Source organism: Gracilinanus agilis, chromosome 5 (assembly GCF_016433145.1).
Source record: "Gracilinanus agilis isolate LMUSP501 chromosome 5, AgileGrace, whole genome shotgun sequence".
Lineage (NCBI taxonomy): Eukaryota > Metazoa > Chordata > Mammalia > Didelphimorphia > Didelphidae > Gracilinanus > Gracilinanus agilis.
The window spans coordinates 110074557-110091955 of record NC_058134.1 but is presented as its reverse complement, the minus strand read 5'-3'; the positions used below and the strand labels follow the sequence as shown (position 1 = coordinate 110091955).

Here is a 17399-nt window from a genome sequence, read left to right as displayed (position 1 = left end):
CCTCAGAACCCCAGGGTCACCTTCACACCACCATGAAGTATCGGAGAAAGACTTCTGAGGACTTCCAAGCCACCACTTTTATTAGAAGGCGAATAGTTAGGGTGACAAATGGATCCCCAACTGTGTGGAGGGGCGGGTAGAGTTCCATTGAGTTTTATTTTTAAATTTATTTGCCACCCCCCATCCCTACCCCTTTCCATCTCCAACCTCTTACAGTAGCATTGGAGCATCTTATTTCTCTCTCCATTACTGGCAGTTCTGTCCATTCTGATCAATCTCATACATGTCTTAGGCAATTCAATTCACATTTTTCTGGTCTGTATTTTTCTGTGGAGCTGTCACGACCTGCAGAAGCCTCACCCTGAAGTTTCAGGTTCTGAGGAAGCTGTGGAACATCCTTCTGCCCTTAGCCTCACCTCCTCTTTGCAAAGAGCTGGTTCTCTTTCCACTCCCTCACCCTTTTATTTTAAACCTTTACCTTCCATCTTAAAATCAGTACTGTGTATTAGTTCCAAGGCAGAAGAGCAATAAGGACGAGGCCATGGGAGTTACGTGACTTGTCCAGGATCACACAGCTAGGAAGTGTTTGAGGTCATATTTGAACCCAGGACCTCCCCTCTCTAGGCCTGGTACTCTATCCAATAAGCCACCTCACCCCCCCTCCCTTCCTCACCTTTAGGATATGATCAAGCCCAAGTTCCCATTTGGAACTTGACTGGTACCCACTCTCCTGCCCTATTAAACAGAGAGCCCTAGAATGCCCAAGGCCAGCTTTGTCATTCCACTATCCCTGCTGTAGCCATCATATTTACAAAACACTTTCAGGTTTACAAAGCACTTTTCCCCCAGTGGTCCTATGAGGAAGATAATGAATATAATCTGGAGAGCTTCTGATTGATTTTACAAATAGGGAAACTAAAGCTGCATAGGTGGTATACGTTTTCTTGTCCCCATTTTACAGATGCTTCCAAGAGTCTAAGTGACCTATCAAGGTCATACAGTTACTAAGTTGCTGAAATTGAGATTGGAATCCTCATTTTCTGATTCTAAGACCAGGGTCCTTTCCATTATACCATGCATTGAGTTGGCCTGCCTCTGAGACCCTCCTGGGAATGCATGCAAGGCAATGTGGAAGCCACCTCAGCACCAAAGCAATATCCTGTGTGATGCCTCTCTTGGCTCGAGTCTAAATAATTTAGCTCAAATTCTTTCTCTGCTACTTTGGGCCTTGACCCATTTGGAGTAGGTGGGCAAGATCTCCTCTAGAGCACACAGAGGGATGTGCTGAGTTGGGGGACAGAGCAGAAGGTCCAGGCCAGCCTAAGGGACCAGTCACCTTACCTCTACAATAGGAGGGGATCACAGCTCCTTGGTGAAAGTAACTCCAAAGTGAATGAATTAGACCAGTTTCCTACCCAGGAATCATAGATGACAGCTGGAAGCACCTCATAGAACATCTAGTTTCACCATCTCATTTGAAAGATAAGGAAACCGAGGCCCAAGGAGGTTAAATAACTGCTGGCATTTATATAGCACTTTAAGCTTTGCAAAATGCTTTATGTTATCTCATTTGATCCTCACGGCAACCCTGCAGGGTGGGTGCTATGACTGTCCCTATTTCATACATGACGATACTGAGGCAGAGTTTAACTTGTCTACGGTCACATAGCTATTATCAAATGCTGAATTTAAACTCAGACCTTCCAGACTCAAGACCATCACTCTATTCATTGCCCCACGTAATTGCCTCAAGGTCACCCAAGTGGTAAGATCACAGGTAGGATTTGAATCCAGATCTAACTCCAGATCTTCTTTCCACATTACTACAATGAGTCTGAGCTTCTGACTTCCAAATGCAACTCTTAATTACCTAGTGAAGTTTAGTCATCTTTATTAGGTTAGGAAGAGTCTGGCTAACCCTTCTGTGATAGTTTGTGTGACTACAATTGAGCCCCATCTACCTCCCCTTGACATAAATCAGTCCCTGTTTGTTATTCTTCCATTTCATGACTCTCTTTGTTTCTCTCTCTCAAGTGGCATTTCCGTCCATTATGATCCCACTGGCCCGAGTTCTGCCCAACAAGAACAGAGATGAACTGAGTGCCTTTTTTAATAATGTCGTCAGGAATGTGATCACTCTCCGAGACAAGCAAGCTGAAGAGGAGGTAAAGTATTTCAGTCCATGTGGCTGACATAATAAATCATTTATTCAGAGAATACTTTATATAAGGCACTAATTGCACCCAGTAGGCACTTGGTGCTTGCTGAATTAAGCTGCTTCTAACTCTCATGACAATGCTGTGATAGAAGTAATGAGGGAAGTAGAAACTGAACCTGTGGCTTCACTGGTGTAGGAAACTTCCTTTACCAATACAGGTTGGCTCTCTCTCTACAATCTGTTATTCTAGGAAGTTGCCTAGAGTACAGAGAGGTCAAGGGTATTGCCCAAAGGTCATGTGGCCAGTTTGGATCATATGTGAACCCAGATCTTCCCGGCTCCAAGGACAGCTCTAAATCCAGCATGATACCCTGCCTTTAGCATGTATCTTATTTTATAGATAAAGAAACTGAGTCACAACCTCCCTGTGGAGGGTTGGTGGCAAGGCAGGTTTGAGTGAGAGTGTGAGGGATTTTTAGCCAGCCAAGGCAGGGGTGGGAGGGAGAAGAGACAGACTACTCCTTCTCTCCCAACAACTATTTCTATAAATGGGTTGTCTGTCCCAGGGTCTGTCTCTCTTCTCCTTCCCTTCACTGTGGAGTCAGAGGCCAGATTCTCTGGGGTTGGTCTTCCCCTACTCACATCTCAGACGAATTTGTCTCATATGGCAGGATTTCTAGTTATAGCATCAGCAGGGATACATCACAGCACCATGTGAAGCAGAAGTGAACTTTGACTCAATAGGAACTCAGTCAACTGTCAACCAATTTTATGTCTTATCTGCTTTGCTCCTTCACCATACCAACTGCCTACCCAGTCTCTGCCTGGAATTTCCATGTCCCAAAAAGGGCCAGCCTTAAGCTCATTCTCCACATGGGCTCTGCTCCGCCTCCTCTACACAGAGCTAACATTCCCTCCACACGTCCCAGCTCCCCTTTAGGTCTTGCCTCTCCTTATTAGAATGTTTCTTGAGAGTAGGGGCGGTCTCATTTTCTTGTTTCTATACCCCACACACACACTTACCTCAGTGCCTAGCACACTAAGTTTGTCATCTTTCGATTTGAAGAATGTAATAATCATAATAATAGTTAGCATTCATATATTTGTATTTAAGGTTTGCAGAGTGCTTTTATCATTTCATCCTCACAACAAGCCTCTGAGGTAGGGGCTCTTATTATTCTCATTTTGCAGATGAGGACTTGCCCAGGGTCACACAGCAAGTAAGGCAAAACTTGAACTCAAGTTTCTTGTCATTTTAAGTCTGTTCTATTCACGATGTCCCATAAACTATGTTGTCAAAAATCCATTGTAATGAGGGCAGGTAGGTGGTTCAGTAGATAGAGAGCCAGGTCTGAAGTTGAGGGAACCTGAGTTCAAACCTCAAATACATCCTAGCTATATGATCTGAGTAAGCCTAGCCCTGTTTTGGCAAACCTAAGGGATGCATGCTAGAATGGGTTACTCCCTTCCCCCTTTCTACCACACCTAAGGACATTTTTTTCATATCACCTGCCACTCTGCCCAGTAGCCCAATGGGAGTTCTTCCTCCCTCCCCTGTCTGGCATAAGAGGATGGCTCACATGAGGCATGAGGGTACAGTTTGGGCACTCAGTCTCTAAAAGGTTCACCATCACTGGCCTAGCCCTTTATCACTCTTTTGCCTTAGAACTAATCAATTTGAAGACAGAATTTAAGGGCTTTTTTTTCCCTTCTTAATCCATGGTAATGGAAATAATTTCTTTTGATTTACTACATACTGTAAGGGATCAGCTTTTCCTCTGACCCCCCATTAATCTTACAAAGAAAGGTCAGGATAAACTGCAAACATATTATAAATGTGAGCTATTATCATTCTCATCTAAAATTTCAATGTCCTTTTACAGTTCTGGCACATAGTAGGAGTTCAAGAAATGTATATTGTCTTGAATTGGCTAAGAGTCCAGAGGGATAATCTCATGGCTAAGTACTTTGGGGTAATAAAGGAAATTGCGTCATCCTGGACATCCCCACAGCTTAATGTCAAAATTCCTGCTTGTTTTTTGAAGGTCCAGATCAGAGTAAGGGAAAATACTAAATAGGGTGAGTGGCTCTAAATACCTTTGCATTTAGCTGGGCTTTCTTGGGATATAGCTTGGAAAAGAGTTTTCTTAAAGGTTGGGCTGCTCCTGGGAATGAGTAATGAGAGCAAGTATGGTTTAATAGTTAGGACACTGATTCAAAGTTAGAAATCAGGGGTCAATTGCTATTGGGGGAGGTGCCTTCAGGGAACAACTTAATCCTCCTGTGCTCTAGGAACAGAAGATTGTGTAGGACAAAGGTACCAGGAGCTAGAAGATGGTGAGGCTTTACTTACAAGTGCTCAGAACATCTTTGGCTCCAGAGTTGAACTTAAAAGTCCTTGAAAATACGAGAAAACAGGGCTCACCAACCCCCCTACCCCAAGTGCCTGCTCTAAAGATGGAAACCAGGTGCCTTGCAAAGACTTGAAGGGAAGAAAGTCCTTCTTTTTCATGCTCCTGATAGAGGAGGAGTTGAGAGGGAGGCCATTCTCCTAAGTCTGAGGAAATCCATAAATGGCTTCCCTCTGAGGGTTTCTATCACCCCAAGTCTCCAACCCTCAGGTTGGAGAATCAGTCTACAAGTTCTAAAACCATTGTTCTGAATGGCTTCCTGGAGGAAAGGGGATGCTGAAGATCCAATTATTGAGATTGCCTGGGGCTTCCTCTTTTATGAACTGGAGTACTGTTTCAAAGAAGGAGCTAATCTGAGAAAAGCAAGAAGGTAGTGCTACTTATGTCAAGGGAGAGCCATTCAAATACTAAGAAAACTTGGCTCAAAATTCTCTAAATGCAGTGCAGATGTTCAAAGGTAAATATTTTTTTTCTCCCAGAGTCATGGCCTGTGGCAAATTAGACACCTCTTTTTACTAGAGTGCATATTTAGGGCTATTTTTATGTCACGATTAAGCCAAGAATCTTTCCTATTTAGACACAGAAATCAAAGAAATAGTCTTCTTTACATATTGTGGGAATAATAGAGGGGAAACCGTTCGGCTGAGTCTCCCTTTCTAGTCTCAGGGATCCCTCAAACAGCCTCTCCCTGTCTTACAATTGTGAAGGACAAAAATCGGAGCCTGAGTAGTGGTTAGTTTAGGTCGTTTTCAAGGTCAGAGGTTCTTAACATTTTTCATAACATAGAAGCAGCCTGGTGAAGCCTATGGGCCCCTTCTCAGAATAATATTTTTAAATACATAAAACAAGATACACAGGATTACAAAGGAAGCCAATTAGACTTGAATACAGTTATCAAAACCTTTTAAAGGCAAGGTCATGGAGCACAGGTTAAGGACATTTGTTTAAAAAAAAAGCCCAAGGAGCCATTTAGGAACCTATGGGGTGAGAAGGGCACCAAGATCAGCTTTGACTGCTAGAAGAAGATATAGACCTGTGTTGGCAAACCTATGGCATGAGTGCCAGGGGGGCTGCTCCCCCTCCCCCTCTACAGCAGCACCTAAGGACATTTCTCATATGACCCACCCCTCTGCCCAGCAGCCCAATAGGAACACTTCCTCCCTCCCCTCTCTGGGGTAAAGTGGGGAGCTCATATGTACGTGAGGGTTCCAATTTGAGCGCTTGGTCTCTAAAAGGTTCGCCATCACTGATAGAGACACTGCCTTGGCCAGCTCAGTCTCTAGTGATGCCTCTAGATAAGTCTCAGTGACAGAAGCTCCTGCCTAATACCCTCACCAGCCCCCTACCAAGGAGTTTAAAATAGATGCTAGGGGCCTGGGGCAAGGGAATAGGGATAGGACTGATTTTGTGAATGATAGATGGCATTTGAGTCTGGCTTTTGGGACTTCAGGTAAAAGAGTTAGATCTCTTTCCAAAAGGAAAGAGAATATTCATTAGTGGTCAGCATCTTAATTTCCTCTGTTTAGGTCTTAGCTACTGTTTAAGGTTAGAAAGGAGAGGAGTTGGGGAATGGTGATGATGGGGGTCAGACCACTGTCACACCATTTAGTTCCATTCAACAAGTATCTTCTGGGTGCCAGGCAGCAGAGACACCGTGGCTTAGTGAATAGTGGACAGAGAGTTAACTTCAGGATTATGAAGACCTGAGTTCAAATCCTTCCTCGAACACATACTGGCTATATGACTGGATGTCAGTTAAAATCCCTATAACAGGCAAACTGTCTGAGTCTAGACACTTCAGAAGTGTTGCAAATCTGTACTGGGAAAGGAGATTTCCTCACCTGGGAACTACAATGAAATCACAAGTCCAGACAAAACAAAACACGTGTACAGTCCTGTGCTAGGTGCTAAAAATACAAGAAGAATGGAACTAGCTCCTTCCCACAAAGCTTACCTTCTACTGATGAGACAGAAATGGACAAGAAGTTGGATCATCATGTCATAGATTTAGAGATGGAAAAGGAGTTAGAGATCATCTAGGTATCATTTTGCAGATGAGGAAACTGAGGCCAAGAGAAGTTTAGTACCCAAAGTCACTGAGAGAGTGGCAGAATCAATATTCAAGCTCAATTCTTTTGACTTCAGAGGTTCAATTGGTCAATATCTTTAGTCATTTAGAATGGGCAGTGCTAGAACAAAATATGGCGACCAATGACCTGTCACATCTTCATTTTCTGTTTCCCCAGTTATCCCATGAGTTATTTTGTCTTCTACAGCAACTCAGATGAGGAATGACCCTTTTAGCATGTTTCACAAAGCAGCCACAGTGTTTTAGCAGCTGCTCATCTGTCTGTGTGCATGTAGCACGAGCACAAATTGCTTCACATCTGATAGACCAAATGAGAGGACAAGAGCCTCAATTGGAACGGGACAGATTTCAGCTGGACCCGAGGAAAAAAAATGTCTTTATTTCAGAAAAAGTAAACACCAGAATGGATCAACCAGGGAGCCTGTGAACACTCTTTACTTAGAGCCCTTCATCCATCTGTCCTGGATGGCTTCATATCCAGGACCACCCACAAGCTCAATTATTCTAGCCTTCTTTCTATCTTTGCACACAGAGCCACGGTGATGCCATCACATGTGGCAGGAATGAACCCTAGAAAGATTTACAGCCATAGAGAACATAGAAGTAGAAGAAGTCAAAAAGAAAGACAAAGAAAAGAATGGAAAGAGGAACAGAGAGATAGATGCCAAATATCCAGCTAGGTAGTAACCCTGAACATCCCTGACACGAGGCGGCAGGGGGCAGGAAATGAAGAAGGAAGAATCTGGGAAGTTAGGTCAGAAAACCTATGGAAAAAAGAAAATGGAGAAAGGGAGAGTCTGAGCCTGAAAGACAGGCAGAGAGAGGAGAGTGAAAACAGACACCAAGAAGGGGATAGATATACAAAGGGAGAGATAAGAACCAGAGAAAATTCAATGAGAGCTCAGGGTTAGCAGTGAAAGAGACTGAGAACTAGGCCTGTGAATAAAAATACCCTGTCTTCACTTCATTCCAGATAAGCACTTCTGTTTTATGTCAGAATCTGAACAATAACTTTGAGCCCCATCAGGGGTAGCTGCCTCCATCTCCTGTAGTTTTATTGTTCGATCATATGTCCAATTCTTTGGGGGTTTTCTTGGCAAAGTTACTGGAGTGAAAGTTTCCTTTCCTAGCTCACTTTATAGATAAGAAAACTGAGACAAACAGGGGTAAGTGACTTGCCCAGAGTCACCCAGCTAATATCTAAGGTCAGATTTGAACTCAGATCTTCCCGATGCCAAGCCCTGCCCTCTCTCCACTAAGTCGCTTCACTGCCAATACAACAATGATAGTAAACATTTAATAGCCAAAGTTAGAGCAGCTTCTTGCTTGATTTCCCTTTAGGAAGAAGGAAGGGGGAGACAGTGAAGCCAAGTTCCTTCTAACTGCTGCATGAGCTGAATTAAAACAGACTTTACCTTATAAGCAGGCATGGTGAATGAAACATGAAATTCCTTTAACAATGTCCTGGGCCCCTTCATTCCACAATGAGATAAGCTTTAAACTACAAATATCCCTAAGTGGGGTTAACCCATTGACTGGCACCTCCTCACACTTAAGAATAAATGCCTGATAAAGAGGAGACAGAAAAGAGGCTTAAAGGCACCCAGTTCCTAAAGGTGAGGAGAGGGCACCGGAGAAGGGGACAGAGACTCAGGAAAGGAATCATAGAAAACTGAAAAGAAATTCCTTTATGTTCTTTCCTGGGGCCAGCCCTATTAACCTGCAAATGCTCATTGAATTGGACAGCTGGAACGCGGGAATAGAGGTGGTCTAGGTCATCTGTGGCAGAACATAGGTGCTATTTAGAAGGTAGAGCAGCTGGAAGCTTGGGCTTTCATTTATTTGACTGTCTTAAGGCAGTGTTCTTATACATGCTTCCTTTATTGTTCCTAAGAATCCCAAGGACAAGATTCTGAGTCTCTCTTCCTTCTAGATGTAGCTCGGGCACCATCTTCTACAAAAAAAAAAAAAGTCTTTGCACCCTTCCTCTCAAACTAATCTGTAAATATTTCTATTTGTTAATTGTACATCTATGTTCTATACATTTGATATGTATTTGTCTCCTCATTGCAAGTGGGGACTGTTCCGCTTTCTGTCCTTGAATGCCCAGCACTTAACTCAGTTTCTGACATGCAATAAATGCTTGTTGATTGGCTGAAAGTGAATTCTCTTCCCTTTTGGCTCCTAGAGACGAAGAGATTTCCTCCAGATACTCCTAGATGCCCGTGGTTCTCCTTTCTCTGCTGATGTCAGACAGAGTGCTCAGAATGGAGACTCTTCCGTCCACCAAGCCACCTCCAGAGTGCTGCAAAAGACCTTGACTACAGATGAAATTGTGGGACAAGCCTTCATCTTTCTAATTGCTGGATATGAAACCATCACCAATACTCTCTCCTTTGCCACCTATCTGTTGGCTACCAACTCTGAGTGCCAGGAGAAGCTCCTGAGAGAGGTGGATAAATTCAGTGAGAGAAACGTGAGTGCAGAGCTGAGCTGATCCAATTGATATACATGCGACATCCATTGGGGTTTCTCTGGGAGGCAGGTGGTTGGTTCGGTGATATTTCATTTTCATAAGCATCTTTCTAGCAATGACATGGGAATTCATATTTGTTAAGTAATTTTTTAAATCCTACATAAATACTAGTTAATAATAATAATAATCCTCACTATATGACACTGAGCAAGTCATTTAACCCCCATTGCCTAGCCCTTACCATTCTTCTGCCTTGGAACCAATACTTAATATCAATTTTTTTTAAACCCTTACCTTCTGTCCTGGAGTCAAAACTGTGTATTGGCTCCAAGGCAGAAGAACGGTAAGGGCTAGGCAGTGGGGGTTAAGTGACTTGCCCAGGATCACACAGCTAGGAAGCTAGGCCAGATTTGAACCTAGGACTTCACATCTCTAGTTCTAGCTCTCAATCCACTGAGCCACCCAGTTGCCCCCCTTAATATCGATTTTATCATGGACCCTGACATTAAGACAGAAGGTAAGGGTTTAAAAATAATAATAACAATAATCCTCAGCCTGAAAGGCTAAAGATAGGATCAGAGATGGATTAAGATGTAGTTAAAGGAGCATTGAACTGAGAGTCAGGAAACTTGGATTTAGGCTCTGGCTACTAATTTTCTATATATGCTTGAGTAGCAGTTCTCAAGGTATGGTCCGGACCTTTCAGGAGTCTCATAAGGTTAAAACTGTTGTAGTTGTTGAGTCATTTTTCAATCATGTCCAACTCTTCGTGGCCCAATTTGAAGTTTTCTTGGCAGAGGTTTTGGAGTGGTTGGTCATTTCCTTATCCAGATCATTTTATAAATTAGGAAACTGAGGCAAATAGGATTAAGTGACTTGCCCAGAGGTGCATAGCTAGTAAGTGTTTGAGGCTGGATTTGGCCTCGGGAAGATGAGTCTTCCTGACTCAAGGCTTGGCACTATATCCACTGTACTGCCTAGCTGCCCTGAGATTAAAACTCCTTCAATAATATTTTAATTTAATTTTAGTTTTCTTAATGCTAGATTCTTAAAGACATTTTAATTTTGCTACTAAGAGAAAAGTCCATAACTTTTAACCAATCATGAGTTTATATTAAGCACAGAGTGTGTGCCAGATACTTGTCATACAAATACAAAGAATGAAACAATCCCCTTAGCAATGAGCTTTCATTGTAACTATCAATAGTTATCATCAATAAAACAAATCAATAGATATAACTCACATAAATAAGAATTCTTTGGGGCCTGTGATAATTGTAAAACCTTGCCTTCTGTCTTAGAATCAATACTGTAATTGGATCCAAAGCAAGAGCGGTAAGGGTTTGGGGTTAAGTGACTTGCCCAGGGTAGTCACACAGCTAGGAAGTGTCTGAGGCCAAGTTCTCGATAATTTTTAAGAGTCTAGCAGGGTCCTGAGGCCAAAAAGTTTCAGAACCTCTGCGCTTTGATAATTTACTTGTTCTTTTTGGCTCATAATGATCATCTCCAATATTCGTTCTAATTCTAACATTCTATCATCTATGATTGAGAATCTTAGCATTGGAAGAAACCATAGAAATTATTGAGGCCATCCTCTCACCCCTCTGTACTAGAAGAGCTTAGAATTTCAGAGTTGTACAAAGTCTTAGAGATCATCTAGTCCAGAGGTTCTTAAACTTTTTTTATCATGGACCCTGACATTAATTTTTAAAATTCATAATTGCAAGACATGCTAAATATCAAAAAGAGGTTAGTGAAAATAAAGTTTTAATTTTTTTTTAAAATTTTTTAAACCCTTAACTTCTGTGTATTGACTTATAGGTGGAAGATTGGTAAGGGTAGGCAATGGGGGTCAAGTGACTTGCCCAGGATCACACAGCTGGGAAGTGTCTGAGGCCAGATTTGAACCTAGGACCTCCTGTCGCTAGGCCTGGCTCTCAATCCACTGAGCTACCCAGCTGCCCCCTAAAATTTTAATTTTATTTTTCCCATCCAAGTTCTTGGACTCCTTGAAACATAGGCATGGACCCTAGTTTAAGAACTCTGGATCAAATTAATCCTCAGTTCAAATCCAGCTTCATACAATCACTAGCTATATAATCCTGAGCAAGCCATTTAATCATTGTCTGCCTCAATTTCCTTCTCTGTAAAGTAGGGATATAAGGAGCATTTACTTCCTGAAGCCTCCTAAGGCCAGGGTTGTTGCGAGGATAAATGAGATTATTTGTAAAGTGCTTAGCACAGTGCCTGATACCTAATAAATGGCACATTAATAAATGTTGGCTTCCTTTCCTTGTTAATGTCTCACTTTACAGATGAGGAGATAAGTTAAATGGCATGCCCCAAAGCTGAAGGATAATCATCTAGCTTCTACTTTAACATTTCTATGGGCAAAGAAATCACTACCAAGCAAGGCATCCCATTGCATTTAGGGAAAGCCTTCGTTTTTACCAAAAATTTCCTTATTCTCCAGTATTTTCAAGAATCAGTGCAGACTACAGCCTGGCTACCACTTAAATAGTATTCCCAAAATTTCTGCAGCAAAATAATTCCATTGGCTGAATAAAATCCAGCCTCTGCATTTCTTTCTAACCATTCTAGTCCCATGTAGATTTGTTCTGTTCAGCCCCAGAAGGAAGAACCAGGATCAATGGACAGCAGATGAAAAGGGACCAATTTACGCTTGATTTCAGGAGAACCTATCTGACAATCAGAGCTAAGCATAAGTGAAATAGGTTGCCTTGGAAGGGAGGGCGGAGGGATTCCCCTTCGCTAGAAGTCTTCAAACAGAGACTAAATAACTACTCATTGGGTATGTTGTTATGAGGATTCCTTTTAGGTAATGGGTTCGATGGCTGAGGTTCTATCAAAAACTAAAATTCTGTAATTCTGCCTCCTGAAATGATACTGAATAAATTCATTCTCTCTTCCCCAATCTCTTTCCACTTAGTATAATCATCAGATTAAGCAACTCCTTTGTCTTTTACTATTGCTTGTATGCTGTGGTTTACAGACTCCTACCCACCTGGACACCCTCCTCTGGCCAAACTCTATCATCATTGTTTCTCTCAAAATGTTGCCCAGTATTGGATTTTTAAAATGTGTTTTACCCCCTGAATGCAGAGAAGCACTGATCATTTCCTTTGATATGGACACATATTACATTTGACAGGCTAAGAATCTTAACTTTTTGACCTGTGACATTTTAGTCTTGGCTCATATTAATGTTGAAGTCAACTAAAACTCCCAGAGCTTTTTCCCAAGTGTTGTCCTACACATGGGCAATTTATTTTTCTTTTAAATTTTTTTTTTGTTTTTTTTTTTTTGGTCATATTTTGAGTTCCAAGCTGTCTCCCTCCATCCCAATTCTGCACTAAAGAAGGCCAAATTTAAGAGAGAGAGAGAGAGAAAGAGAGAGAGAGAGAGAGAGAAGTTTCACATATTAGAGACTATACAATACATACTTCCATATAGCAGTTTTTTTCTCTGGAGATGAATAGCATCTTCCTTCAAAGGTCCTTTGTAGTTGATTTGAATATTCATACAACTCAGAATAGCTTAGTCATTCACAGCAGCTCTTTGAACAATATTGCCAATACTGTATACAATATTCTCTTGGTTCTGCTCATTTCCCTCTTTGTTATTTCTTACAAGCTTTTCCAGGTTTTTCTAAAGTCAACCCGTTCATCATTTCTTATAGCACAACATTATTCCATAGCAATCATATCCCACAACTTATTCAGCCATTGCCCAATTGATGAGCATCCCCTCAATTTCCAATTCTTTGTCACCAAAATAGAACTGCTATAAATATTTTAGAACTACAGGTTCTTTTCCTTTTTCCCTGATCATCTTGGGAAACAGAACTAATAGTGGTATTTCCAGGTGCAATGGTTTACATAGTTTTTTACCTCTTTGAACATAATTCCAGATTGCTCTCCAAAATGGTTGGATTGGTTCACTGTCCCACCAAACAATTTTTCCACATCTCCTCCAACATTGGTCATTTTCTCCTTCTATCATTTTAACCAATCTGGTAGATGTGAGATAGTATCTCAAAGTTGTTTTCATTTTCATTTCTCTGAGCAATAATGATTTAAAGTATTTTTCATATGACTATATATAACAGTGGTGGCAAACCTTTCAGAGACAGAGTGCGAGGCCCCACCCCCTAGACTGAGTGCTGTGCTAACCCCCCACCAGAGACTGAATGTCATGTTGCATGCCACTCCCCTTTACTCCAAATAGGGGATGGAGGAAGTGCTCCCATTAGGCTACTGGGCAGAGGGGTAGGTGATGAGAGGTAAGTGTGGAAAGGGGGAAGAGAGTAGCCTGAGTGCTCTGCTCCCCTCCAGCTCTGCCACCGGTGAGCCACCCACCTTACCCCCTTCTGTACGCTCTTTTTGGGCTGCTAGGTGGAAGGGCAGGTGATGTGAAAAAATGTTGTTAAGCTCAGTGGAGAGAGGGAGGGGAGCAGCTCCACCCAAGCCTCTCTGCCTTTGTAGTAACCAACTCTTGGAGGGAGGAGGGAAGGAGGGTGGCCCATGTACCCATAGAGAGCACTCTGCATGCCATCTTTGGCACCCATGCCATAGGTTCACCATCACTGATATACAGTTTTGATTTCTTCTTCTGGAAACTGCCTGTTCATATCCTTTGCCTATATATCAATTAGGGAATGACTTATATTATTATAAATTGGACAAACTTCTCTAGATATGAGGCCTTTCTCTGAGAAACTGTCTATAAAAACTTTCCCCCAATTTTCTGCTTTCCTTCTAAAACAATTTGCTTTTTTAAATTACCTTAAATGAGAATTACTACTCATCCTTGTTAAATTGAACCTTTCTACACTAAAGTCTACTCTGTTGCCTTAGCATCTCATGGAAGAAACTCTGAATCCTCAAAGTCTATGTGAGTAAAGTACAAATTCTGGAAGCCAACCTGAAAAGCCTCCAAGTATACTGTGAGGTCCCTGTACTGTTGTCTAAGGGCCAGTCTAACTAAGTTTGGAGAGGTTCATCATCACAAAGTTGGCCAATAAATGATGACTATTTTTGGCCACAGCAGAACTGCCTTCCAAGATTCTGAAGGAGTGCTATCTGTCTGAGTAGAGAAAACTCCTGCCCAAAGGGAATGTCACAAATCTTTGAAAGTAGGGTTTTTAACCTGGGATCCACGCACTTAGTCTCAATATTTTGGTAACTGTGTTTCAATATAATCAGTACTCTTTGTCTTCCAAAGTACTGTACTTGATGCTTTTAAAACATTATTCTGAGAAGGGGTCTAAGGGGTCTACCAGATTGCCAAAGGAGCCCATGACACTGAAAACCCTTGTTTTAATGTACTGATGTAAATTTCATCTTTCTTGGTTTCGGCCCAGTGGTCCAGGTTACTGAGATGCCTTTTAATCTTGATTTTGTCAGCTCTCATATTAGCCAGTTCCCTCAGATTTATGCCATCTGCAATTCCGATGGGCATGCCTACTATATCTTCATCTAAGTTACTGATAAAAAGATTGAACAAGACAGGGCCAAAGAGTGCTATAGTACACTACTAAAGACTCCACTAAAGTCTGACATAGAGATATTAATGAACATGGTTTAGGTTACAAACTTAATAAACAGTAATATCGTTCAATCTGTCAACGAACAAGAATGTATTAAGTACTTACTCTGTGCCAGGCCCTGTGCTAAGTGCCAGGATGCAAAGAAAGCAAAGAGCACAGCCTTCAAGGTACTCACATTATAAAGGGGAAAATAACATGTAAAAAAGGAGGTATCTGCAAAATATACACAGTGTAAATATGAGGTAATCTAAGAAGGATGGCACTGGTGGTGGTGAGAGAAAAGGGGGAAAGAACAGCTAGGAAAGGCCTCCTAAAGAAGGCTAGATGTGAGCTGAGTTTTGAAGGAAATCAAAAGGTGGGCATCAGGAGGGAAAGCATTCCAGGCATGAGGGGAGAACCAGTGAAAAGGGCTATAGTCGGAAGAGAGAGCACCATATACACTGAACCATCTGTATAAGGGTAGCCTGGTAATTCTTTTTAGACACTATAGTAGAATTACTCAAGAAAGCCCCATTCAAATGCTATTTCCTGGCATGGAGATAGACTGGTTTCTTGAAGGCGATTCCAGTGAAGAATAAGCTCTGGCCAGTTCTATCATGCTGGAAAGACTCTGTGTATGGCCCTAGCAACAGACTGAGTCTGTTTTCTATGGAGCAGTTTGACTAAATACGAAAAGGCTCATTACCAGTAGGCTGACCGCTTGTTGACAAATGCTTTGGCCACAGCAACCCATAAAAAACAAAGGAAAATACAAAATAATCCTCAGTCCTGGGCAGTCTCTTCTGCTTCTGCAATCATGGTAGCAAAGCAACAGAAAAAGGGATCGAAGTCCTAAGAATCAGTTTTAAATGATCTATGCATTTTGCCTTAGTAAATGTGAGATATTTGTCCAATAACCAATCAGTGGACATGCTACTCTAGGAATGGAATCACATCAATCTTGACATTCACCCTCTAAATGAAACCCGAAGAAAGCAAAAATTTGCAACTAAATGGAAGGATGACTCACAGGTTCCTCTGGGAGAGAGAAATGATGGAGTTGGCAGTGTTGGTTTTAGAGTGCTCCCGCAAGCAATTAAGAAACATTATTTCATGGGATATTTGGTCATCTTATTGTAGTACCTTTGCTCACAGAAATACCACCTGCAGTTTTTGCAGAGGATGAAGAGATAGAGGTAGAGATCTGTGAACAACTTGTGAGAAGATGCTTCAAATTAAACCGACATTTTGCTACTAAGTGACTTCAGTGCAAAGGAGGAAAGACATGAAGATGGCAAATCAGAAATAAAGATGAGCTGGCTACATGATGAGAGCAAAGGGTAACCAGTGAATGATACTACTCATATCTTACCAGTATTGGGGGTAAGTGAGGAAGGTCCCTAGCACATTTGAATGGGTCACATTATGAGAGGGCATAGGCGAAAATTCCACAGAATGCATTGTAGTCTACATCTTTGGAAGGAACATCACAATGGTGAAGTCATGGATCTATCAAGATGCAAAATATTTGCATAATTGCCCCAATATGCCAACAGAGTAATTATCAAAATAAGAAATGGGTTAAGATTGGCATGATTTGTATTTCGAAAAGTCATGTTCGTGTCCAGTAATTACACCTTTTTCTAATGTTAAAAAGCCATTTGTTTAATGATCTGCTTTGAAATTTTCTTGGGGATCAATATCAAATTTATCTATCTTTAATTTCCAGAATCTGTCTTTTCTAATCTTGGAAAATTAGAACATTATTTTCCTCTTCCAATATTCAAGTGCCATTATCCTTCTCCCTGGGTTTTCAGATCACCTACCATTAGCCAGAAAGTCGCATCTGCATGTTCTTTCAGCTTCCTAGAATGTAATTTCTCACAGCTTAAAATGTGAACTCATTTAAAGTGTCTAAGTTGCTTTCCATCTCCTTACCAATCTCTACATTGTTCATTCTACTTTTCCTACTTGAACAATAATTCTCCCTGAAGGGGCATATGGAAACATAATTAGGGTTGAGTAGTTCTGCCATCTCCCTGTCATCTGCTAACATCAGACCATCATCCTCTAGTAGAATGAGGAACTTTCCTTTGCTTTTTCTTATTTCTAAAAACATTTTTAAAGTCCTCTTTGGTGTAGCTGGCATTTTTCCACATCTCAGCTTGTTCTGATTTTTATCTTCCCATTGCTATTCTGATTGTTTCACACTATCCTTTTGCAGTGTTTATTTATGTACCCTTTCCTTTCCCCTTCCACACATATCCTTTGAAAAAGACCAGTAAGAGGCAGCTGAGGGGACTCAGTGGATAGAGAGCCAGGCTCAGAGATGGGAGGTCTTGGGTTCAAATTTGACCTCACTCTTCTAGCTGTGTGACCCTGGGCAAGTCACTTAACCCTAATTGCCTTGTCTTTACCTTTATCATTCTTCTGTCTTGGAACCAATATTTAATATTGATTCTAACATAGAAAGTAAGGGTTGTTGTTTTTTTTAAGTGGTCAGAGAGGTAGCTGTGTCACCATGTCAGTTTTCCTAGATACCTCTCTCTTTTCTTCCTCACTTTATTTGCTTATTTCTTTAGCACTCCCAATCTCTTTTAAACCATTATTCCCTTTTGTAGCCACTGGATAATTTTTTGCTCTCTTCTGAGCATTTTAAAATCAATTATAATATCTAATATTCTTTTTCCTATAACCTATGAATTCCAAAATAGAGT

General features: G+C 41.4%; 1 protein-coding gene across 1 annotated transcript in view; it reads left to right on the top strand.

The window, feature by feature from the left end:
- Window positions 1-17399, top strand: part of TBXAS1 (thromboxane A synthase 1) — a 250491-nt gene that overhangs the window by 131943 nt on the left and 101149 nt on the right. Inside the window, exons 8-9 of the mRNA XM_044678622.1 lie at window positions 2035-2165; window positions 8847-9134. Coding sequence (XP_044534557.1) covers window positions 2035-2165; window positions 8847-9134 — 419 coding nt within the window. The remainder of the gene's footprint in view (window positions 1-2034; window positions 2166-8846; window positions 9135-17399) is intronic.